Source organism: Sporothrix brasiliensis (assembly GCF_000820605.1).
Source record: "Sporothrix brasiliensis 5110 chromosome Unknown Cont21, whole genome shotgun sequence".
Lineage (NCBI taxonomy): Eukaryota > Fungi > Ascomycota > Sordariomycetes > Ophiostomatales > Ophiostomataceae > Sporothrix > Sporothrix brasiliensis.
The window spans coordinates 2,366,992-2,392,135 of record NW_024467140.1 but is presented as its reverse complement, the minus strand read 5'-3'; the positions used below and the strand labels follow the sequence as shown (position 1 = coordinate 2,392,135).

Here is a 25,144-nt window from a genome sequence, read left to right as displayed (position 1 = left end):
AGACACGGTCTTGTTTCTAAGTTCGCTTTAGGCATTGTTAGGAAGACGAGTCTATGGGCACAACATCAGCTATGGACATGAGAACGTGGGAATTGTAGTGTTAAACGAAGTCCTGTTACTTTAATAGCCGACGTCATCGTTTGGCTGTACTGAGCATGGCATAGGAAAGGAGAAATTACGGTGTACTCCGCACCGTCCAGACAGAACACAAAATTATGATAATTACAAAACATTGTTTGAGATCTGCCGTGGCACAGACTCGATTGAGCACGGGTCCACCTGTGCCGAGTTCTACATTGAATGTTCACACGTCGTACATGTATTACCTCGGACAAAGACAACCCTCGAACGCAAACCCGGTTCTGATGGTTGTTGTTTGCGTCGTGGTTTCGTCTGGCACAGAGACCCGGAGGTTGTCTTGAACTGGAGACGCAGGCCACAGGCCGTTCTAGGCCTTTGATTCTTCTTGTTTGCGTTCGCGTGTCAAGTAATCTTATGTTCTACAAAGCACGGCATTTTCAGTGCAAAGCTTGTTTAATTGCCATATCAGGCTAGTCCAGTCAGCGGTAATACTTCGTACATTGTCACATCACATATTCTCTGTAACTCCCGTTTTAATCCTTTTTCGAGTTCTGTCCCGTGGCTCCGCCATTGTCCTTTTTAACTTTCTGGCACAAGCCGCATGCCAGATGCGCTAATCAACAAATCGTTCAGTACATCGTGCCTTGGCGAAACGAAACCCAGAGCAAACAGGGCCCTGTCGATCGACAACTGGGCAGATGAAGGGGAAGATGGAAAACTTTGAACAGGGATCCGGCACTCCAAAAAGAGAATAGCAGGGGCAAGCAATGGCGTTCTCGAGGATATGGCAAAATGGCAGGTGCACAGCTGTGGGGCTCCTGCATCTTTTTTTATTCTTAGTGAGATTGTTGATTCTGCCTTTGCGCGCCACCGAGACACCACCAGTCGGCTGTTCCCTCCTTCTCCATTGGTGGCCGTGCGACAAGAAAGCTTGTCTATGCTGTTGCCCTTCTTGCCGTTTTCTGTGCGAGCGTTCGGCTCTTTCTTTTTTTTAATTATCACGACATTTGCAGTCCAACAAGCGAATCGCCCCTTTCTCGACCCTATTCTACTACATCAAACTACATCAAGTCCATCGACTCCATCGACTTCCATATAGTTTACATTACACGACCACGCACTCCCACAGCCACGCGAATGGATCGGTCTATGTGAGCCGAGCGGGCAAGCGCACTTTCTCAGTGGCTGCGGGCTGCGGCCGTGAAGTCTCTCCTCGAATCCTCTGCGACTGGATGCGATACTATCCCCTTTCTACGACACCTCCTCGTCTTTCTTCCCTTCTCACACAATGGCCAGCGTCGCGAGTAGCACGCCCGATCCGCGGCACCTGCAGCTGATCGCGGCGTCTGCACAGGCCAACGAGACCCGCGTGCGCGAGATTCTGGCCGAAGAGAGTGTCTGGAGCACGCGTCACGACCAAGATGCGTTGCGGCAGTCGCTACAAAAAGTGGCCGCGCGCGGCAACCTGACCGTGACGCGGCTGCTGCTGGAAAAGGGCGCGGACGTCGAGCCGCGGCGCGAGAGCGAGATGCCGGCGTTGTTCAAAGCAGCGGAAGCAGGCCACTTTGCCGTGGTGCAAGAACTGCTGCAGCACCGCGCCAACCCGAATGTCGTGGTGCGGTCGCGGCTGGGGCAGACGGCGCTGTTTCCGGCGTGTTTTCGGGGCCACAACAAAGTCGTGGGTTTGCTGCTGGACCACGGCGCCGACGTGCGCATCCGCGACAAGGAGGGCCGCACGCCGCTGCTGTACCTGGCGTCCGAAAAAGAAAAAGTCAAGTGGACAATGGACACGCTGCGGCTGCTCATTGACCGCGGCGGCGCCAACGTTGAGGTGCGCGACAACATTGGGCGCACGCCGCTGCTGTGGGCGGCCACAAACGGCAACCTGCAGCTGGTCGAGGCGCTGCTGAACGGATCCCTGGGCGGCGCGGTGGCTGCGGACGTGTCGGCGTCCAATAACCGCGGACGATCGGCGCTGCACCTGGCGGCCGAGGCCAACCACGAGGCCATGGTGCGGCTGCTGCTGAAGCACAAGGCCGACCCCAACGCCGCGAGCGATGGCGGATGGACGCCGCTGCACAACGCGGTGCAAAATGGCCACGCGGGCGTCGTGGCGCTGCTTCTGGCCGAGGACGCCAATGTCAACGCCGAGCTGTCCAACGGCATGACCCCGCTGCACTGGGCGGCCTTCAACGGGTTCGAGGCGGTCGTCAAGCTGCTGCTGGCGCGCGACGAGACGAAGCTCGACGTCAAGGACAGCTTCGACCGCACGCCAATGCTGTGTGCCGCTGAGCGGTTCCACCGCGACATTGTACAGCTGCTGTCGCCGGTGCACGCGGCGCAGCGTCTGTCGCCGACGGCGCGCGCGGCGTGCCAGGAGTTCAAGGCCACGGTGGTCGACTTTGGCAGTTTCCGCGACGGCAAACAGCACCAGGTGTTCAAGCGGTCGGTGTTTGACGTGCTGTACGGCTGGGACGAGGAGAACGGCAAGCCCAAGGTTGACACGCAAATCAAGAACGTCAAGTACCAGCCCGACTTCCGCTGGATCCACCTGCCGGCCAACAACATTGCCTGGGTCGAGACGCTGCTGTCCAAGTGGTTCATCGAGGGCGGCCACCGCGACATTGAGCCCTTCAAGGCGCTCGAGAAGTGCTTTGACCAGGAGCACCGCGGCCCGCTGGCCCATGCGCACTTTATGCGCACCTTCTGCCACCGCATCCCCTCGCTGCATGGCCATAGCCATGGCCCGGCCCCAGCCAACGAAAAAGACGCGAAGCAGCCCTTCCCGCCACTCTCCGAAGAGCCCACGGATGCGAGCGTTGCGTCGACAAACCTGTCGGCCGGCACAAACCTCTCCAAGGTGTCCTCGACGACGACAACGACGATGACCAGCACCGACGGCACGACAACGCCCACGCCCAAAAAGTCCGGCACGGCCGATGCTGGGGAAGGTAGTTCGGGGACGCCGCGGTCCGACAAGAAGAAGAGCAAAGGCGAGCTGATTGCTGAGCGCCACCCACGGCGGGCCAAGCGCGCCAGCGGGCCGCCCGGCAATCCTCCCGGCACGAAGGCCATGAAAGCGGCCGCGGCCGCACGGTCGGCGGGCCTGGCGCCCGCCGCATGGGATGCCTCCAAGCTGCCGGCGCTCAACGGCAAGGTCGTGCTGTTCATGCCGTTCCTGCACTACGAGACGGACGAGCGGCGGCAGCGCATGACGCACGCCATCAACCTCGTGCGCGACGGCTGGGACCCGCCCGTGGGCTCGCCGCGCGACATTATGCTGACCAAGGGCTATCTCTGCAACACGCCGCCGCTCCACCCGCGGCGCACGCTCGACCAGTTCTTCTACCACGGCATCGACACGTCCATCCGCGACACGGACCAGGTCGTCTACCGCTACTGCAAGCGGCACAGCATTGAGAAGAAGGTGTTTATGGTCGACCAGCTGTGGCTGTGGGTGCTGGGCAAGGACCTCGTGATTACGTGCTTCCCGCAGCGCTGGGACCAGCCGGCGCGCGACCCGCTCAATGTGGTCGACGGCATCATCGAGGAGACCAACGCCAAGACGCGGCCGCCCATCCAGTCGGTCTACGATCTGGCCATGCTCATCACCAACCGCTGCTCCGGCATGTTTGACCGCTACCGCCTCGCCGACCAGGACTACCAGTTTCTGGACATGTTTGAGAGCTCGGTCGGGCTGGTCACCAACACGGAGAGCGAGCTGTTCAGCCGCTTCAACAAGGCCTCGGAGATGTCGGCCGAGTGGCTCGAGCTGCACCGCCGGCCCTCGCGCCGCCACGTCGGCGGGCTGGCCTCGTCCCTGCAGTCCTCGCCGTCGCAGCCGTCGCTTGTGCCTACCGACGCGAGCGGTGACGGCCGCCTGCACGCCACGGTGCCCGTGTTCCCCGACGCGCTGCTGGACATTGGCACCGAGACGTCGCTGCTGGCCGAGATCAAGGACATCCGCGACGAGCTCAACATCTTGGCCGTCGTGCTGGCCTCGCAAAAGGCGACCCTCGACGAGTTTGAGAACCACCTGACCGAAGAGCTGCGGCCCGAAGGGACCGCCACCGGCCGACGTGCCAATAGCAACAATTACGCGTCAGGTCCAGGCACAAGCGGCGGCGTTCCTACCGCGGCCGGTTACGCTGCGCCCGTTACCGTCGATAGCATCGTCAACGAGATCCGCAAGCGCTCGCGCGACCAGCGCCGCCTGCTCGAGATCCACCAAAAGGACATTGACCGCATGGACCGGCAGGCCGAGAGCATCTATCTGAGCCTGACCAACCTGCTGGACCTCAAGCAAAAGCACTCCAACGCCCTCGAGGCCCGCTTCGGGCGCGACCATGCCATGATTGCTGCACGCCAGGGCCAGACCATTATGGCCTTTACCATTGTCACCATCATCTTCCTGCCCATGTCCTTTATTTCGTCCTTTTTTTCCATGCAAATTACCGACTGGTCGACGGAGCTGTCGCTCAGCTACGTGTCCAAGTACCTCTTTGGCATCGGCCTCGGCATCTCGATCCCGCTCGTCATCATGGCCTTTACCGTGAGCGACATTTACGATGCCGTCCACAACGTCATGGCTGCCCTCCACGTGCAGCGCACCCGCGGGCACCTCAAGGCGCCACACAACAAGCGGCCGGGCGGCCTTGGCGCCGACGGCCACGCCAGCGCCGACCTGGTGTCTCTCGCTGGCAAAGGCAAAGCCGACAGTGACGTGGAGAGCCTGGCCACCATTGAGAAGGTGAAGCGGTCGCTGCTGATGGGCAGCCGCGGGGCCAACCACTCGCGGGACGGCGGCGGCGGCGGCGGCGGCGGCCTCTTTGGCCATGGTGGAGCGCCAGGTGCTGGGCGGAAGAGCCGCAGCTGGAGCATTGGCGGCGGTGCCAGCGGCGGCCGGCCCGCGATTCGCAGTGGCGGTCCTTTGGCAGACGACGACCGTGATGGCATGTCCGGCGCCCACAGCCTCAACCCCAGTCACAACCCCAGTCACACTCCCAGCCATGGCCGCTACGGGTCCACTGACGACGGCCAGCAGCAGCTGCACGACCTGCGCCGCCTCTCGTCGCACCAGCGCCAGCTCAACGCCCTCCATCCGCACCCGCACCAGCACCAGCTGCTGCATCCACCCGCGTGGGCCGTCGCGGCCGGTACGGGCGGCGGCAGTGGAGGCGGACTGGGTCCACGTGGCGGTGGTGGACCCGGCTCGGTGGCGGCCATGTCTGGCGGTAGTGGCGGCGGCGGTGACGGTCTTCACGAGCGCAAATACAGTGCAGGGAGCAGCGCCGGCCGCGGATGGCGAGCCAGCCTTGAGCGCACGCGCGACCTCGAGAAGGGGAAGTGAACGGTGGGGGCGATCCAGTGTGCAGGATGGTCCGCGGATGCTCTCCCTAGGACTCGACACAGATACCCGAAAAGTGCTTTTTAGAGCAATACATTGTTGCGTGACGTTACAGTACGTGGCTCAGCCTCGGTTGTGGCCCTGGGATGATGATGTACAACCCATAGTTTATGATAATACATGTACATATTGGATACTCACAATGTGGTCACGTACCGTACAATCTGTAAAACAGAAGAGAAGCATACAGAAGCAACGTGAACTCCTCGTCACAACGATTCGTGTCGGATATGCCCTGCATGGATGGTGCTGGATGTGGGTGTTTTCCTTTTGTTTCCTTGTTGGGATGCATTCCGCTTTTTTTGACATATAAGTGGCAGGCTGCAGTCTGCATGCTGCACATGCAGCTGTTCTCTCGCCTTCCTGCCATTCTTTTTGTTTCACTACCGCCACCTCATCCCCCGACCATGCGCCCATCGACCACGCCATTGCGTCGCATTGCTGCAACCCCACCAGCATGTTTTCCATCTGCGCATCCGCTCCCCATCTTGCTGACCGCCGGAATGGGGAAGAAACGGATGGAGGTTGAGGTGCGGGGAGGGTCCCTGAAATGAAACGAAGGAAAGACAGAAGCCTGCTAGCACCGTGACAGGACATTCCATCTTCGATCTTGTCTGCGAGCCTTACTACTAAGACCAACGACAAAAAAGCATTTGGTAGACCAAGAAAAGCCGGCAGAGCCAGGGGCCAACGTCCCATGTCGATGGCAGCCAACGAGTACCTGGGCATCTTCTTTTTTTTTTTTTTTTTTTTTTTTTTTTTTTTTTTTTTTTGATGACCCCTGCGTTTCCTACTTTTTGTCACATACCCTTCCACGCTCGTTTCCTCACCGCACATTCTCGCTTATGATCAGTGTCTTGGCCCGACCGGAAGCGAGGTATAACCAGGAAAAACTCAGAGACCAAAAAGAAAAAAAAATGTGGCGGGCAACAAGGCAAGAGGACAAGAAAGGACGGGCCGTCTTGTTTCTGACATTTGTCTATACGAAGCGAGAGCCATGACAAAACACATCTCACATCATGGGAGATCAAGCTGACAGGCAGCGTACTATACGACAGGTCAGTTCAGGTGCAGCGCCGCGTCGGATCGTGACCCCATGTGCATATTCCCTTCTAAGAAAGACACACTTGAGCGCGCGCGTGGCCTTGCGATGGGGACCAAGAGGGACCAAGAGAAAAAGAGAAAAAGAGAAACCGGCAGCCCAATGTGACCCAATCGCTAGCCTGCTTTGGCTCGATGCACGACCAAGGGAGGCGAGATGGCTGTCGACTGTCGACTGCAGCCGACGAGGCAGAAGCGGTTCCAGGCTCCGTATGCAGCTCCATGGCCGAAAGTGGCAAGAGTTCAGCCGCGCACAAAAGAGAAAATATAAGCTGTACGATTTATGCCAACTGCTCTGTCCGTATAGTAATTCGCAGTCGACGCCGCAGCAAAAGGAAAAGACGGGCGCTCTGATCGGCCCACGCACTGTCTCATGCAGCAGTCGACGGCCATCCGCTAAACTGCACGCACTCACGCTATTGACGCTCGCTATTGGCATGCAGCTGCTGTAAAACAACAAACTAGAGTAGCGGCCGCGGTCCGGACCACACTTCCTGAGCGTCTGTTTTTTGCTATTTTTCTTTTTTTCCTTACTTTTTCTTTTACTTTCTGTCCGCCTCTCCCATCCCGAGAGAGGTACCTCCCCTTCTCTCGTTGCAAGCCTCGTTTCATCCCGTCTGTACTACATCTGAACGACAACTAGCCGCGTATTATACCCGGCCTCCTCAATCCTTGGACATCATCACCATCACCAACTATCTGTGAATACGACACATCTCGCCAAGAGCCCCAATGCAGCACACTCCTTCTTCACGGCTGGTACTGCTTCATCGCCACCACATTCATTGCTCTATTGTCCCACTACGACATACTGTTTCCTCCTTTGCCCTATCGAGTTATGTGTTGCTGTCAAATGCCTCCTTGACTGGATTTATTACCTGTCACTTTTTGCGTCGCTCTTTCCCTCTTAGCATTACGAAGTGCACACCCAAAACGGCCATTGCTGCTCTCCGTGCCCCTCCACTTACCGACCTCCCCTCGTCCCTTCCTTTCTCTTTGTAGCTTGCGGCGCTGTTTCCCCTCCAAGAGTGGTTGCAGTTGTCTGTTGGTCGTGGCTTCCACCTATTGCTTGGCTGCGTCGGTTGCTCTTTCCATGTTTCATTCAATATGTACTACAAACTGTTGGTATCGACTGGTTTGCCCTATTTTGTTCTGGCCCCGTCCCTGCTCCATCGCTCCTGCGTTCTTTACAATTCCTGTAGCTTCCTGTAGCCCAAAAAGATTTTTTTTTTTGCTCATATTCTGTTTATCTCGTTTCTCCTTTTCCTTCTCGAGAGGTATAACGTATCACCTTGACATACTGTCGTCGCCAATGATCCTCGCCCCCTACTCCCCACCAGGCATGTCGATCAGCGGCTGCATTTTGGGCTAGGCCAGGCTGTAAGCTAGCGACCATTTCAATGCTTTAGCACAAAACCGTCTACCGCATCCGTCCAGTGCTGCGACCAGTTGAGCGTGGTCAAGAAATGACTGGAAGAGCAACGCATCCCGACAAAATACACGACTGGACCGGAACGGTCAGTATCTTTGTTGCTCTTGTCTGTATGCTTCTTGCTGCACGGAATCCGAACTGCGTTGTTGTCGCTGCTCTCGCACTCTGCAGACCTAAGGCAGCATTTACGCAGCGTTTACTGCAACCAGCTACTCTGACAAAACCTACTTTTTGTCACATTCATAACACAATCTAATAAAATACGATAGAAGACGTGACCTGCACTGACCGGACGGCTGCCCGACGACGGCATGCGAACCCGATCGTCCAAGCAGAACCAATCTTGACAACCCCCCTTTCCTCTCCGATTTCCAAACCGCCCCCAACGAACATCCAAGCCGTGCCCTATCGACCACAACCGCCTTGACCATCTGGACCACCGCGAACAAGTCGAACACGTCGAACACGTCGAACAGGTGTTTCCCAATTACCACCCAAGGAGGAGACTGTATAGAGTAGAATTACTCTAGATTCCATTATCACGTCCCCGTCTGTCGGGTCTCACGTACCTGGCATCTTATTTGACACCCAGCTGGACGGGATGTCCCGAAAATCTACGGCAGGGCCAACCCAATTCTCAGTATGTCGTACTCGAGACAGAATTCCATCTCATATCACTACTTGCATTGTGACGCGGAAACAGGAGCAGGGACAGCAAAATAAAAGAAAGAAAAAAAAGAACGGGAAACACAAGACCATGCAAGCCGCCGAGGAGTCGTTGCAAATACGACTTACGGCGTACAACGGCACAGAAAAACACAAGCGCGTTTTATAAAGACAAGAACTCGCCCTGTGTGACAGGTGGGACATTGATCGACGAGGATAGCATCTGCACGTCTTGGAGAGTGGAGGGGCTCCGGGATCCGTTTGAGTAGATGTCACGCTCAGAAACGACAAGACAACAAGGGAAAGAGGAAAGGTGGGACGTTGACGCTGGTGCATAACGTTCATGTTTCGCGCCACGCAGTGGGCCAGGCCATTCGAGTCCCCGCACGCTGGCCCTTGTTTTTCTTCTTCTGTGTGCTTGTTCCCCTCTAGCTCGACGTCAAAATCGCCGTGTCGCTTAGAAACGACAGCGACTGGTGGGGGCGGGTATGTATCGGGGGAGGAAGAGAGAGTACGAAGCAAAGGTGGTGACGCAGTCGAGCTCTCGGCCAGGGCGTAGACGGCGGATTTCGCTTCCCACAAATATGAACAACGACCTCTCCTCGATTGCTCATTGTTCTGAGTCCATGCTCTTTTCGTTTCCTTCTTTTCCTTCTTTTCCGTTTTCTCCATTCATTTCCCCCCGTCTCTACCCCTCGTCCTTGTGTTTGTCGTGGTCGTTTCTTTACCCCTACCTTGACTATTTCGACACCAACGGGAGCTTACCTCGTTCGTCACTGACGCTCTAAACAGACCACCAGCCTCCAAGATCACATTGCGCGGCGCGGCGACCTTTTTTATTTGACTTGACTTTCCCACAACCCACGTCTTTTTTTTTCTCTTACTCTCGTTCCTTAACAACCGACACCATGGCTGGAACCGGAGAAGAAGAGCGCCTTGCATTGTCGGTGAGTATATGTTGTTCTGGGCGTCGTCGTCGTGGCTGACCTCGCGAGAGGTTGGCGATCATCTAGACAACGCTAACTCGATATCCAGGATGTTGCTGCCACCACATCCGCAGCCTCCGCCGCCGCGCCTGCCAAGGGAACCGCACCGCAAGAGGCCGCACCGCAAGAGGCCGCACCGCAAGAAGCCGCAAAGGCAGCCGAGACCACGGCCGTGCCTGCTGCGACCGGGTCCGCTGGCGCTGCTAAAGATGCCTCCATTGCCGCACCCGCAGCAACAAACACACCCGCCGTGGCCGAGTCTTCGACGGCAGCTACCGTCCCCGCCGAGTCGTCGAGTGCCGCCGCTGCTCCCGCTGCTCCCGCAGCGCACTCAGCTCCTGCTGCGTCGTCTACAATTGTCGACGCCTCCGTCTCGGCTCCAATCGAGCCGGCTGCCCCCGTCGGCGAACAGACCACCGACACCGAAGGCACCGGCACCGATGACGCGGCCGGCTTCAGCGATGTCGACTCGGCCGTCGGCTCGCTCTCCTACTCGTCCCTGACGTCATTGACGGACAGCATCCGCGAGTTTCGCCACGAGAACGGCCGGACATATCACTCCTTGAGTGCAGGCAGTAAGTTTGTGCGCTTTGTATTGCCAGAATTGCCAGACAGCGTACACAATTCCTAGTCCCATGGCATCGTGCTAACTTTGATTGCACAGAATACTGGTGCCCGAACGACGATGTAAGTGCTTGGATGCCCGACATTGATGTCTTGATGTCGTCAAACGATTGTCTCGCTTCGAGCATCACGGCAGTGGCATATTCATGCTGACTTTGAACTTTGAACAGCCCGAGAACAGCCGTCTTGACATTCAGCACCGTAAGTAATTTGTGGCTGCCAGTCTTCCAACTATCCAGAACGCTGACCACGCCTTTCCACAGATGCACACCGTCTGACGTTTGATGGCGCGCTCTGCCGCTGCCCTAAGGAGTCCGGTGCCAAGCGAGTGCTTGACCTGGGCACGGGCACGGGCATCTGGGCCATGGAGTACGCCGATGAACACCCGGACGCCGAGGTCATTGGTGTCGACCTGAGCCCCATACAGCCCGAGTTGTAAGTGACCACAGCCGTATGTGTTCAGTTCAATTTTTGGATGGCTGACTGACCGTGTCCTTGTCAGCGTCCCGCCCAACTGCTCGTTCGAGGTCGACGACATCGAGAAGGAGTGGACGTGGACCAAGCCCTTTGACTTTATCTGGTGGCGCGCCCTGCTCGGCTGCTTCTCCGACGCCCAGGCCATGGTCCAGAAGTGCTTCGACAACCTCGAGCCCGGCGGCTACCTCGAGATGCACGACGGCACCTTCCCGCCCGAGTGCGACGACGGCACGCTGACCGAGGACAGCGCCCTGCTGCAGCTGACCAAGCTGGCCGCCCAGGCCTCGGCGAATCTCGGCCGGCCCATTGACGTGTCGCCGCAGTACGCCAGGATGATGGAGGAGGCCGGCTTCGTCGACATTGTGTTTGCCAAGTACAAATGGCCCACCAACCCGTGGCCCCGCGACCGCAAGATGAAGACCATTGGCTATTGGACGCTGGCTAACGTCGAGCCCGGGCTGGAGGGCCTGTTTTTGGCGCTGCTGACCCGCGGTGCCGGCATGACCAAGGAGGAGACAATGGTGCTCTGTGCGCAGGCCCGCAACGACCTCCGCAACCCCAACATTCACGCATACTGGCCGGCCTACTACTGCTACGGGCGGAAACCGGAGTAGACGGCTGCGGTTTGTCACTCGACCCCCTCCCTCACACCGCTGCATAACGACTGCCACTGCACATGAACCATGCTCGAATCCACGTCTCCCTTTCACGATTCTTGTATTCTCCCTCGACGAACCAGTCCGACACTCTCCCATCGATCCGTGTCCCCTTGTCTGTCGACTTTGCACCTTCCTCGCGTCGTCGTAGTCTTATGACTTACCATTGACGTTCAGACATACATTTTCTCCTTTTTCCATAGCCCCATTACATTACCACATGTGCGCCCATTTTCAAATAAAAGTTACTCGTCTTGCGAACCAAAGATGCATTGGTCTCTTGCCTACTTGACTGCATGACTACAAGACTACATGACTCGTAGACCGTAGACGTGTAGACTTGTAGAGCGCTCAGTAGCTCCTTCGCACAGAGCTATTAATATCCACAGGCAACTGACCTCGTGAATAAGGCGGAATTTATCGCGCGCTCTGAGCCTTGTCAGGCGTTGTATGTGTGCCGCCATTTGTTTGCCGCAATTGGGCACTGTTGAATTCCGCCTCGTATTTTGCGTCTGCTCCCGTGCGCACACCGCTTTCCATCTGTATGAAGTCCTCTTATACGACGCACGTTGGTACAGCGGTGCTGTTCATCGACTCCCAAACAGTAAATGATCTGCCGTGCACAGCTGGCGTTGCCGAGGAGGGCGACGAGGACGACGGAGGACGACTTGGTCCAGCTGCTCCGAGCGGTTGTCGTTTCATTTTATTTTATTTTATTTTAATTTTTGGCTGCTGTGTCCTAAAGTCTTGGCCTGCGTCACCGCGGGGAGCTCTCTGCTTATGTTCGGTCGTCAGACACGACACGGTTTGCTGTCCCGACTGCACAAGGTTGGTCGCCTTGCATCATATCTCGTATTCGACTGGGGAAGCGGCGGGGCATCTTGTATCTTGTCAGCTTGTTTCGCAGTCTGAGCCAAGCGAGCGAGTCGAGTCTACCATCACCTGCCGTGTGTTGGGGTCGCGTCCCGTACTGTGGGGAGCGCTCTGCCGTAATAGTGTCGATCGTTCCCGCGTACAAAAGTACGATCTCGTTTTGTTGCCCCCCCGTTTTCCACTTTTTTTCTTATTTTTATCTTTTTACTGTTTTCGTTTGGTGTGTGATGCTCTCACTTTTCGTGTTCCCCCAACCCATGGCGACGTCACCCACTCAGAGTGACCAACTACACGAGTCAGACAACTCATCAGTAAATGCAAATGTGCTTTACGTCCCAACTTGAAGGCCTTGAATGCCCCGCTGTCAAAGAAAATCAACAGCCATTCTGTTCACATACAATACATGGGAACTGTAAAGAAAATGTAAAAGATGCTGGACATGCAGAAAGCAGTCGTGACGACAATTTTATTCTCTAGTACACCCAGGCACACTTCAAAGTACCCTGAATCGCCTGAAAGAAAGGTATGGAGCAGGTGTGCCAGCGGACCGCGGAGGGCCATGTTTTGCCTTGGGACTGGTGCGTCTTTTCAATGCTAGGCGGGGAAGTGGCGACCTTTGTCTTGTGGAGAGGTGGGCGGTAAGCGAAGTTGACCTTTGACTTGACTTAAACCTGGTCAACTTGGTTCATTATTTGCCTCTGATTCGTGTACCTTACGGGTTCTCATGGACACAAGAGGCTGTGCATGACTCTCGACGGTCTCTCCCCCTGGACAAAAAAAGGCGTACACACAAAATGTTCTAGCAGTCTTTCAGTGCAAGAAATCTTTAATTTAGCACTGTAACAGTGCGGACATCTCAACCAAAAAGCGTTTGTGTGTACGCGTTTTTTTGGCCAGGTGGAGGGTCTCTCCGCTTCTCTTGGTGTTGCACGAAAACGAAAACGAGGGCGAAAAGAAACAAGGAAAAGAACGAGAAAAACGATGAGGAAGACAAACAAAACAAACTTTGAGAATACGGCAACGGCGGGAAAGAAAGCAAACGAGCAGAAATGAAAGGAAACAAAGGAACGAGGCACACAAGGGCTATCCATTCGAGCCACTGTTCTGTTCCGTCAGCCCTGCAATGTAAAAGAAGACTTTAAAAGGAGGCGCGGCATCCCTTTCCGTCTGCAGCACTAACAACGAGTGCCGCCACTAGCACTGGTGTCTCGGCAAAGGTTGATGGCATCTTGGGACAAGGCAGAACGGCCTTTTGCATTTAGCTGGTGTTCTATTTTTGCAACATATGAGAAGTGAAACAGACTCTATCTCTGTATTACTACGTGCTGTACTCTCGGCACTCTGTGCACCTCGAGTCTCGTCTTATGACGATTTAAGCTTGCTTAGACTGTTCTGAAGAACCTCAGACACAGAAGTCGCAGAATGAGAGAGAGAGTCAGATACACAGAGAGTGCCGAGCAGAGACATAGAGCCGCAAGAGACACGGGATGTTACTACCAGGTACGAACACGGCAGAGCACAGCCCAACCAGGCGGACGGGAAGAACACGACGAGCAAGCAGACAAGAAACAAGAAACAAGAAACAAGAAACACGACACGACAGCCACCGGTGTCCGGGGTAAAAATGCGACGTTGCTCTCCGTCCGACCAGAAGATAAGGGGCGTGATCGATGCCTGACGTCGCTCGTTATGGAGTTGTGCTTAGCCGCTACCGTCCGTCGTTCAGGTCGTATCCCAAATATGGCGTTGGGGTGGAAAAGACCAGTTTACTGGTGCACACACTCGCGTACCACACAAAAGTGTCGATCACCACACCAGCGGCGACTTGCGAACCCTGCAACGAACACGAGGTTTTGTGCAAGGTTGTGCTCCCTGGAGCTGAGCTGTCATCTGAGGCCGTCGTCTGCTTTTCCGTAGCCTGTGTTTTGTTTCTTGTTTTCCTGGCTTACTCTCGTTTCTGTTTTCATCAGCATCGTCGGAGAGGATGCTCCCCGAGCTCGTATTCAGCCTAGTCTCTCCACAGTTTCCGTCCCTCGATTGACCAGCTCGGTTAACGATATCGTCGCGGCCGGTTTTCGCGGGCGACGGCAAAGTTGCTTGCCCATGCGTACACAGACGTTGGCTGAGATGACTTGCTTCGAGAAACAGACATAAAAAGACGCTTCCGCCTCTTTTCCCCATGTCCATTCCCATTCCCATTCCCATCCGCATCCTCGTCCTCATCAACACTTTGCACTCAACGCAACACAAGAGCACATCACTCCACACATCAACATACAACCACCACATCACAAGCACCTCCCTCCATCTTCCATCCTCCATCATGACCAAGACTCTTGGCCTCGCTCTGGCTGGCCTGCTCGCCGCCGCCGGCTCTGCGCGTGCGGACCTGCAGACCTGCGGCGATGCCCAGTACGACCCGTCCCAGTACGTCTGCGACGACGGCAACTTTTTGTGCCCCATTGTCGCGGGCGAGGGCCTCTCGTACTGCAGCGGCGCCTGCTACAGCAAGTTCATGTACACGTGCACCAACAACGCCCTGGCCCAGCTCACGCCGCTCGCCGCCGGCACGCCCTTCACGCTGACCGTCTCGAACCCGACGGCCGCGGCCGTCGACGGGCTCGCCGTCGACGCCTGCAACCTGCGCTGGAACCTCGGCATCGAGACCTGCTCGTACTGCCCCACCACGGGCGTCGAGTGCCCCGTCGGCAACACGACCGTCGTGTCGGCGCCCGACACGGCGGCCGGCAGCTCCACGCCCGCCATGGACGTCGTCGTGCCCGGCGGCCAGGCCGTGTACCTGGACCCGTCGGGCGCCGTCGGCTACACGCAGGCGCACTCGGCGCAGATGCCCGGCGGGTCGATCACGGGCGGCCTGGTGCCGTACAGCGGCGGCGGGTTTGTGAACCTCAACTCGGGCGGCTACGGCTGGGCGGCCTGCCCGCCGACGGCGGCCGGTGGCGGCGGAACGGGCTACACCCTCTTCGCCGTCAATGCCGACAACAAGGCGACGCTGGCCGGCTGCACGCCCGTGAACCTCAAGGTCAACCCGCAGCCCTCGGGCACGATCGGCGCGTGGCAGTACACGTAGGGGCAGCGGAGTGCGTTTGGTAGTGGATAGTGGATCGATGGGCGAACTGGTGGAGATTTGAACAACGCGTCACGAAACAGACCTTTGTCCTTGAATCGTGATATCAAATTGTATGTAGTGCAATATCCGCATCGTGATTTATCCAAATATACTTTTTCGTTTAGTTTTTCAACCTGCCACTGCAGCCGTCGCTGGGGTGTACTGTCGCAGCAGAATGTCCGCCGCTCCATCGACGCCAGTGCCTTCAAAGACGCGCGCCACGGCCACGGCAGCAATGTCCGCATGACCCTCAGACGGCCGGACGTCGTGGGAGCAGTGCGCGAGGCCGACGGCCGCCAAGGTGGCAAGCATTGGACCGCGGGTGGTGGGTAGGCGGGCGCAGAGATACGACAAGATCCGCATGTGGGCGACGAAGCGAATGTCGCCGGGCAGGAGGAGGTCGCCAGCCAACGCGCCATGGTCGGATGCCAGGGAGGCGCCTTTGGTAAGCTCGGCCGGGTCGACGGTTGTAATGGGGTCGAGCGTGGCGTGCGACTCTGACGACCCCAACCCGACCCCAACGGCGAGGCGGTTGGCGAGGCCGTCGCCGGCCACTCCATCTCCGGCCGAACGGCATTGACGCACCGCACAGGCCCGCCGGCCATGGTACAGGTGGCCGCATTCCAGGCGACGGCCTGGCTGGCGCGGGCCGTGTCGATGCGCGGCGGGACGGTCTGGCACACGGTGGGCGTCATGGTGCTGCGGCAGGGGCAGGGCGAGCGGAAGGGTTTGCTGAAGAAGTCGGTGCAGGTAGGCGAGCGGGCGGCGTGGCCCAGGTAGCGGTCGAGCCGGTCGGCCCAGACGAGGGCCGTGGTGTAGAGGGCGGCGTCCTGCATGTGCGTGGGAAGACGGGGATCGTCCTCCAGATCGCGAAGGGAGACGGTGGAGAAGGCGGTGTCGTCGTGCCATCCCTGGAGAACACTGTAGAGAGATGTCTCGAAATGGTCCGGACCCTGGACGCCCATGATGCCCGGGCGGTAGGAGTCGTCGCCGGTGTGGGCGTAGGCCCAGGCCAAAACACGACGGCGGGCCAGGCGCTCTGCGGGCGAGGCGTCTTCGGTCCACCACCGATGCCAGGCGGCGGCCTTGCTTCGTAGTTGGCGCACGCGTGCCAACAACGACGGCACGGCGTCTGGGCTCTCGATCCGCGGCAGCTCGTTTGGACCCCCCGCCGCCAGCCATGCTACGCGGTCGTTAAAAACGGCCCAGGCGCCGTGGATGAGCGCGGGAACGGCCGACAAGACGTCCAGCAGCCGGTTGGTGGGCGACTTGGCCGCCGGGTTGCGTGCCCACGGCACCGTCTTCCACTCGTCGCTGTCTAAAAACGTCGACTCTTGCCGACGCACGACGGCATCAGCCACCAGCGTCATGCGCGCCGACTCAAACACGGGCAGCAGCGTGGGCGACTGGAAGGCCGCCGGGCCGCAGATCTCGAGAATGCGGGCGAGGCCGGCATGGTGCGTGAAGCGGCGGTCGCGCTCGATGGCGACAGAGTAGGCGCCGAGCAGCGAAATGGGCTTGACGAGCAAGGCAAGGTCGGCGGCTTCGGCGGTGGGTGTGGCGATGGCGGCACGGAGGTCGGCAATGGCTTTGCCATAGGCGCGGCGAGCGGCGTCTTGCAGGGCGGGGACGTGCTTGTCGCGGCCGAGCAGGCCGTAGCAGAGGGCGCGCAGGCTGTCTTGGGCCATGCCGCCAGCCAAGTGCGCAGAAGAAAGCGAGGAAGAGGATGGGGATGAAAATGACGACGAGGATGAGGATGACGACGCATCTGGACTGTGGACGGTGCTGTCCGACGCCAGCAGGTGGCCGCGCATGGCGCTGTCTTGGAGCAGAATGCTGTGCATATTGATCCAGCCGTAGGCCTGGAAGAAGTAGGAAAAGGCCATGTCGTCGACAAAACCGACGAGGCTGAGTTCCTGGGGCATCGACGGAGGTGATGGCGACGGTGTCTGTTTGGCAGCGGTCGTCGGCTGGGCCGCCGTGGCGGCGGCTCGTTTGCTTGCCCTCCGGGACGTCGGTGTGGCCGCCACCTCCTTTTCCTTCCGGGGAAACGACGTCATGTCCTGCACCTTGGCCAGCCGCACCGACCCGGGCGCCACACCGGCCACTACCGCGTGATTCTGCATCCGCAGCACCGTCTCGTAGCCTTGGCATGCGAAGCCACCGCGCACACAGCGCTCGCATGCCGGTCGTGCTTGGTCGCACTTGACACGCCGCTTGCGGCACGTGTGGCAGTTGCCACTGGTCGGCGCACGGCCCATGCTTGGGAATACGATGCTGGTGGTTACGCCGATGTGATGTGTCGACGGTAGCGCTGTGCCGTACCGTGTATGGCCGTCCTGGTGCCAGGTCTCTCAATGGGCTTGCCCGTGGGCAGTCTCATGTGCACTGTCTCTGTCGTTGCCTCCGTTCCCGTCGTCGTGTTTCGTCGAGTTGATTCGACACGTTGAAGAAAGTCAAGCAAGTCAAGTAGAGGAGGTGCCGAACTGCTCTATTTGTCTGTGGTCTCTCCGTCCTTTGCCTCGGGCATGCAACATGCAACCCTATCTGCCGACCGGTGTCCTACGAGGCAACGCCGAGCGGCACGAATAGAACGGGTTGAATCGTGGGCTGTCCTGTGTGCTTTGGTCGCGCCTGAAGCATGTTGGATTGACTTGGAAGATGAGAGTCGTTGAAGAGGTGCCAGTCGCGACTGCCACTCGTAACTGCTACTGCTAGTGCTGTCGTAACTGTTAGCCAAAAGCGCTCCAGGGCAGGTGCTATTGGTATATAGCGCCTGTTGAAGGCAGGTGTGGATGGCAGGCTCGACTTGATGATTAATGCATGTCCGGGAGGCGGAAAAACATTGCGAAGTCGCGAGCCGCCTATGAGGTTTCGGCGCTGTAAGGTCCTACGGGGGACGTTAGCCCGAGGGGCGACCACAAGGCCTAGGGCTGTCGCTGTGATGTCACTGCAATGATTCGCATTGCAGCCAATATCCACGATACGATGTTTTGCATTCATATTTTTTTATTGTAGGCAACCCGCCTGTGAATTAAGATAAGGATAGTCCAAAGCTCCCAGACGCCGTGGATATCTTTCTAAAGTCTATCGCGCAAGTTCAATGGCAAATGAAGAGTAAAGAGTGCAAGAAGAGAATGCCGATCGGAAGCAAAAGGAAGGACAGAATTCAGAGGCAAATGCGATGATGCCGAGAGATGTGAATGAAGAGAAACAGCCGCCGAATAACAAAAAGAAGAAACACACCAAAACGCCGTTCCTACAATCAACCCGTAGAGAGATGCATTGATCTATGCCTCCGACGGCGTGTCCAGCGGCTTCTGCGCAATGATGCGATAACTCGTCGAGATGAGGCGCATCTCGTCCATCTTGACAAACGCCTGGCCGTCGAGACACAGCCGGTTGATGAGCGTCTTGAAGTGCTTGGGCAGCACGTGCACGCGCACGAGGCCCAGGATCATCTGCCGCACGGCGCGGAAGTACACGTCGACCTTGTCGATCAACGGCGCCTGCAGACCGCCGACGCTCGCATTGTCCGACCGCGTCACCGTGAACCCGGCGTCCGCCAAGGCCTGCTCGAGACCGGCCGGCGTGGGCGTGCCGACAGCACCAATCAGCGGCTTGACGCGGCGCATGAGCTCGGCATGCTGCTCGTTGGCCGGGTCGTAGGCCGGCAGGCTGACCCAGTCGAGCATCGAGAAGCGCGCACCGGGCTTGAGCACGCGGTAGATTTCGCGGAACATGGCCGGCAGGTCCTTGCACAGGCTGAAGGCCTGGATCTGGTAGAAGGCGTGAAAGGACGCGTCCGCAAAGGGCAGCGGCAGGTCGTTCTGGTCGCGCTCCACAAAGGTGTTGCTCAGCCCCTGCTCGGCATTGAACGCCCGCGCCTGGGCCAGCTGGTTCGGGTCGATGTTGAGGCCCGTGACGTGCGCGCCCGAGTACTTGGCCATGTGCGCGGCGACGCGGCCGCGGCCGCAGCCAATGTCGAGCACGCGGTCGCCCGGCTTGAGGCCCAGGTCGCGCGCAATCGACTCCTCGTACAGCAGCTGGTTGTCGAGCACCGACACGTGCCTGTCCATCAGCGGCGGGATGTACATCTTTTCGACGGACCCCAGCGCGCAGAGGTGGTTCATGACGCCGTAGTAGGCCCGCAGCGAGTCGCCGACCTTTTGCTTGTAGTCCGTGCCGAGCGCCGCCACCATGGCCGGCTCGTCCTCCCAGTCGAGGTTGTAAATGACGTACGAGGCCATAAAGTCGTCGACCTGCTTGGGCGTCAGGTTGTTGAGGTACTTGAAGGAGCGGATGAAGGTGGTGGACCGCTTGGTGGAGGCAGACCGCTCCTCGACGGCAATGCTCTCTTTGCCGTTACTACTGTGGGCATGATGATGATGCAGGTGGAAGAACTGCTTGCGGAGCTTGTGCGCGGCCGGCTCGAGGTGCTTGGCCTCGGCGGCATCGTAGAGCGTCTCGGTGCTCTGGGCACTTGACGTACTCGAGCGATCGTTGGCGACAAGGCCCTCAGCCCGGGCGGGCGCGGCGCCTGGGGCCTGGGACATGACGGCGGTACTCATTGTTGCTTGCCTCGTGTGTGTGTGCTGGTGATGGTGCTGGGGTGACGCAGTAGTATGTTGTGATATGCAGTGTGGTGTCTTCAAGTTTACAGCTTTGTTTGATGGGATGCTCTTGTAACAAGGAAAGCTTGCTTCTTGAAACGGAGGAAGTGAAGAAGGAGGCCGAGTTCGAACAAAGACAGAAGGAGCAGAGGTCGGTGGCCATTTAAAGGAAAACACGGAAGGAGCTTCTTCTCCTGACCTCCTACCGCCTTCCTCGTGCCTCGACCGTCCCCTGCCTTGGCTACTTCCGGGAGGGGAAACTATGAGCCTAAGAGGGAAGGAGGACGAGCCACATGCAATAAAAACCGCCGAAAAGAAAAGCTACCAGGTGCACAGAAAATGTTACGGCAATACAACGTACAGAAAGCGCGCAATGATCAACGCGAGACTGCGGGTTACCAAATACAACAGTCGAACAACGAAATCGGACGGGCCCAAGAACGGCGGCAGGGCTGCGAACGTGCACACGCCCCCGAGCGCCCCCAAAATCCGTGTTAGTCAAAAGTGGATCCTACTCTTTTAGGCCTGTTTAGGCCCGTTTAGGCCGTTTAAGCCCGAGGGTCGAGGGAACAGGGGAACGTTCTAGGGTCTTTGGACGCTGGAGACCGTCAATGCTCGTGGAAACGTACCGAAGAGCGGAAGTTCAGTAACAGCCGGAGACGAGAAAGGTATGACGAACATGGATTGTGAAGAAATCCCAACTGTCGACAGCAGTGGCTATCCATAGAGCTTCATGGCACGGCAAAGTCCTTTCCAACACAAGGCCGAGCATATCGGAGTTCACTGACGTAAAATTAATAATACATAAAATAATGTACCATCATATAAAAATGGACCAAGGTGGTAAAATGACGAGAGAAATGAGACACAAAACGAGTACGAGCAAGAGTAAGGAGGGGCCGTAAAGGTAACCCTTCTCTTCTGACATATCGACGCCTGCTGACAGATCACAAACGTATGCATCAGTCATGCGGAAGAGTGGACGGGGCCATGTGCATCGGATGGACATGAAGGATGAGAAACGGAGAGAGGCAAGACAAAGGCTGCGAGCCGAGGGCGCGACTGCGCGAGAGCCATGGCGTACAGGAGCGAGACGGGCGATCGAATTACAAACCACGACGTTAATGAAAGACACGCGGGAGGCACGGCCGGGGAGGCGTCAAAGAACCGTGAATTGGGATGGCAGAAGGCTAGCAGGGCTCGTTCAGTGCCGTTGTCGCCACCCCCTAGGGTGCCAGCAAGATCTGAGACGACAGTAGGAAAGGCTCGACATGATGGACGGGCGGAGTGGGGACATGCCATGCATGGGAAAATAAAGTTTTTGTTTTTTCCTGGTTTTGGGGTAGCTGTAATTTGTGTGAATTGCCCAAAGTACGGAAGCATGTCGGAAGAACTGCGGGCAGGAATGTTCGTCCGCTCGTTCGACGAGGACAGTCCCAAGGCCAGGGTGCCGCTCGAGGAGTATGTACCTTTTGCACAGACACATGTACCCAGATGTAGTTGCGCCTTTGTATCCAGTGGCTATCATCGGGATGGCATTCCGTCAGCTGTCCGTCCAATACTCCGCTCCCTGAATCTCACCCGCAGTGTGCGATATGCAGTTTCCCCTCTTCGTGTGTTGGTGTTTTGTCTTTTTGCGTGTTTCTGCCCACTTGGCCGATGGATCTGACAAGTCCAGGTTCTACAAAGTAATGTGTCAACTTCATTCTGAGATCAGAACGACATACAAAAGGCAACTACGTATGCCGTATATACGAAGCAAGAACCACACAAGAAAGGGACATTTTGTTACCGTTGGCCCATAGTATTTAACCGTATATTCACTCGCCTGGTCGGTCCCTCCATCGCTCCAGCCATTTGTTTTGTCGTCTACCGCCTACCGCCTGCCGCCGGCGCTGGATCGCCTGGTCGCTTGATCGCTCCTTGTCCCGACGCTTCCGGGTGTGGTGGAGGCGGGAAGCTAATTGTGCTCCACTAGCGCGCTCTCGAAAAGAATGTTTCATTACACTTTCTTTGCACTCCTTTGCATGTTCTTAGAATCATGCATTTTACATGTCCATACTTTGTTTTGTGACTGTTTGACTAAAGAGTGATTTTACGGAGCGTTTTCTTCTTCACTGCCCCATGTCGACGAGAAAATATTAGTCTTTACTAACCTCCCATGCCTGACATGACGTCATTCAGAATAACAACGGAGGGAACGCCGACAGCAATCGGAGACTTTCAAGGAAAGAGGGAGCGAGTAAGATTGACGTGACAGACACATGATGCTCGACGACCTGGAGACGTTTAGTACTCCGTACATAAGATCGTCTGTGGGATACCAGAGAGCCCGTATTTACGGACAAACGTCGCAAAACCTGCAAGAGGCAGACGCATAGCCCTGCAGTCAGTCCGAAGATCATCCAGCCGGCCATCCACAACGAGGAATAAAGCAACAAGGGAGTCTGCATCCGATATCACAAACTTGAAATGCACATCTAGGGAATAGAGTATCCGGCAACGAGAAGGGAGCGGTGAGTGCAGGAAATGGGAGGCTGCATGTGCCATTTTTACTTGTCGGTTTTCGTCCCCTCTTTGTTTGGTTTCAATACTTTATGTCCACCGTGTCCGCCATGTCCACCATGTCCACCAGCATCCCCCATCCTCCCGTATTCGTCCGCTGGCACCGTAGCTCAAGTCCAGTCTTCGAGCAGCTCGTCTTTTTCGTTTTGTAGTTCGTGTCGTCGGCCCACGCAAGGCCGCGCTGGATACCCACCAAATAAAATTAAAGCAGCCTTCAGCCCAGTCTGGACATGGAGGTGTGAGCTTGTAGCGTGAAATCGTCTGATTTTCTTCCCATGTGTGTGCCGGTCTCCGCTTTCTTGCGCCAGCACCACGACCACATGGGACCGCCCATACGACTTACACAGGCTTACGGTCTGACGAGCTTGCCGGCCACCATTGCCTGGCTTTTCACGCCGTTGCATTTTCGTCTTGTTCGTGTTGGTGCCGCTTGTTGCTTTGGTTTCCTCTGTGGTTGTAGATCATTGTTATTTGTTGGTAGTTTTCATTCTCTCTCGGATATGGCACACAACGTACAGCGCAGTTTTGGGAGCTTCTTCTGACCTGCGGAGAATCGGGCCCCTCTTTCCTTGTCCTGCTTCCGGACTACGACCGTGACCACCCTGGTCGTCCTGGCGAATAGTCTGGGTAGCAACTCCCGGCCACGGTGGGACCAAACGACCAAACGACCACAGGACCCTGACGACAAGACGACAAGACGACAAATCGGGACGAGACGAATTTTCTTAAAGGCACCCCTGCCGAGCCTGTCCCCTCTTCTCCTCATCGAGTCCACACCGGCCTCTACATCCGCCGGAATCGGCTGCGGCTAACGGAGGAAAGAAGGCCGGGATAGGAGGGCATGTGCGTCGACGATAGACCATGTGGCGACGCCATCGATGTCACAACATGCCAAGACAAAGTAACATTTCTTTGTATTGCCGTCCCGTTGTGAAAAGAGGAGACGCGACGACTGTAAGAGTCATACGGCAGGACTACAGAAGCGATGTTGTGATGAGCAAGCATGACTATTTGTCGTTGGTCGTTTTACAATCAGGCCCACTGCTTCTGATTTTCTAATTTTCTGACTACTCCGACGGGGGATGTTCTTTTTTCTCTGGATGGACCGTCTTACATCCACCAACACGACGACTGCCCTATATTTCTGCGTTCTTGAATCTTTGCACCCTTGTGTCACAGTGTTAGTGTCATCCCGTCTCTCCGTCGAATTCTTGATTGATCATCAACTTTTCAGAAACGGCAGAAAACCGGAGCGGGGACGAGCTTCTCTTACATCCTCCTAAATTTCGGCACCGGACCCTGCCAGGCTTGCAAAAAGCTTTTGCCAAGATCAACAAAGTACGACGCCAAGTAGAGTGCAAAACAAATGAAAAGCTTTCTTTTTTTCTTTTTTTTTTTCAAAATGCATCAGAAAATCACAAAAACAAGAATCAAGCAAACACACCCGCCTACCGTACCCCTGCATATCCAAACCAAACATCCACACGAATAGAAGGCCTGGCCAAGCATCGTCTAGCGCACTCTGTAATTACTGCCCACGAGGACAACGTGATGCTCACAGACTTCACGACGTAAAACGATCGCCCATCCTGCACCAACAGCCGCCGACGGTCGGCACTCTGCAAGTGGAACTGGCTAAAGTGTAAGCGGAACTAAGCTCGACAACGTTACACTGAAGGGGCGTGCTGGCCATTTCGTCTCGCGACTTTGCGCTCGACTTTTGCTACACCGTTTCATTTCGTAGAAAGCTACATGTTTTGAACAGTCTCTTTATTTGTGACAACGTTTTGGGCATTTGGGCAGTTGGGCACTGAGGCGTTGACGGCATGAGCCCGTCACAACTCGCCTCCGTCCGGGATTGTCGGCGATAGCTGCCCCAAAGCCCCGATCTCCGCCGCCTGCATTTCCAGCGTATTTGGCAGACACGAGGCGCGACAGGGAATTACCACATTTCGTCTTGGTTCGCCATGTTTCGCCTCTCGCCCTTTGCCGTTACAGCACGTTTATAGTGGGACCTTCCGAATACAGTGGCTTGTTTGTTTCGTTCCCGTTTTTTTTCTTTCCATTGCTTCTATGCCTTCCTCGCCTTTCCCACTACGAAAAGTTCCTGGGCGTCGACCTGTAATTTGTCATCTGTCACCTGGCCAGAAGACAAAAGACAAAATGTCAAAAGACAAAAATCTCCATACCATGGGCCGCCCGTCTGCTCCGAGGACAGTCATACATCGTATGGACGGCTCATACCGGGACAGGTGGTGGGTATGCGTTTTCCCAACTCGGAAAGGTACTTTTTGAGGCGTCTCTCAACGTCGTCATAAACTGTCATCCTAGAATGCCAGGGCCTGGGAATTGTATCAAGCGGTAAAATTATGTGCCTACCCGAGTCTGTTCAGATTTTATATTGGCGTTACCATAGATATCTGCACCTCGGTGTGCCGAGATGTGCGTCTTGGCCGTATCCTTAAACGTCGCTCTCACTCGTATTTACCATTCTTCCCTACACGTATCAACACATACTGATGTAGTCATCTTC

General features: G+C 56.7%; 5 protein-coding genes across 5 annotated transcripts; 3 read left to right on the top strand and 2 right to left on the bottom strand.

Moving 5' to 3' along the window:
• Positions 1-1,369: 1,369 nt before the first annotated feature.
• On the top strand, positions 1,370-5,431 carry SPBR_04565 (GTP-binding protein; the record flags this gene model as incomplete). The annotated part of the gene is made up of 1 exon (XM_040762842.1): positions 1,370-5,431. One exon carries the CDS (start codon positions 1,370-1,372, stop codon positions 5,429-5,431), a length of 4,062 nt encoding a protein of 1,353 aa, XP_040615716.1.
• A 4,164-nt stretch (positions 5,432-9,595) lies between these two features.
• On the top strand, positions 9,596-11,388 carry SPBR_04856 (methyltransferase domain containing protein; the record flags this gene model as incomplete). Its single annotated transcript, XM_040763133.1, has 6 exons — positions 9,596-9,634; positions 9,723-10,248; positions 10,338-10,360; positions 10,468-10,498; positions 10,561-10,732; positions 10,800-11,388. The coding sequence occupies 6 exons, from the start codon at positions 9,596-9,598 to the stop codon at positions 11,386-11,388; spliced, it is 1,380 nt and encodes a 459-aa protein (XP_040615715.1).
• Positions 11,389-14,626: 3,238 nt separating this feature from the next.
• SPBR_08947 (uncharacterized protein) lies at positions 14,627-15,394 on the top strand (the record flags this gene model as incomplete). The annotated part of the gene is made up of 1 exon (XM_040767073.1): positions 14,627-15,394. One exon carries the CDS (start codon positions 14,627-14,629, stop codon positions 15,392-15,394), a length of 768 nt encoding a protein of 255 aa, XP_040615714.1.
• Positions 15,395-15,562: 168 nt separating this feature from the next.
• Positions 15,563-17,694, bottom strand: SPBR_08920 (c6 zinc finger domain containing protein; the record flags this gene model as incomplete). Its single annotated transcript, XM_040767046.1, has 2 exons — positions 15,563-15,993; positions 16,044-17,694. 2 exons carry the CDS (start codon positions 17,692-17,694, stop codon positions 15,563-15,565), a joined length of 2,082 nt encoding a protein of 693 aa, XP_040615713.1.
• Positions 17,695-18,723: 1,029 nt separating this feature from the next.
• Positions 18,724-19,989, bottom strand: SPBR_05033 (sterol 24-C-methyltransferase; the record flags this gene model as incomplete). Its single annotated transcript, XM_040763310.1, has 1 exon — positions 18,724-19,989. One exon carries the CDS (start codon positions 19,987-19,989, stop codon positions 18,724-18,726), a length of 1,266 nt encoding a protein of 421 aa, XP_040615712.1.
• Positions 19,990-25,144: the final 5,155 nt, after the last annotated feature.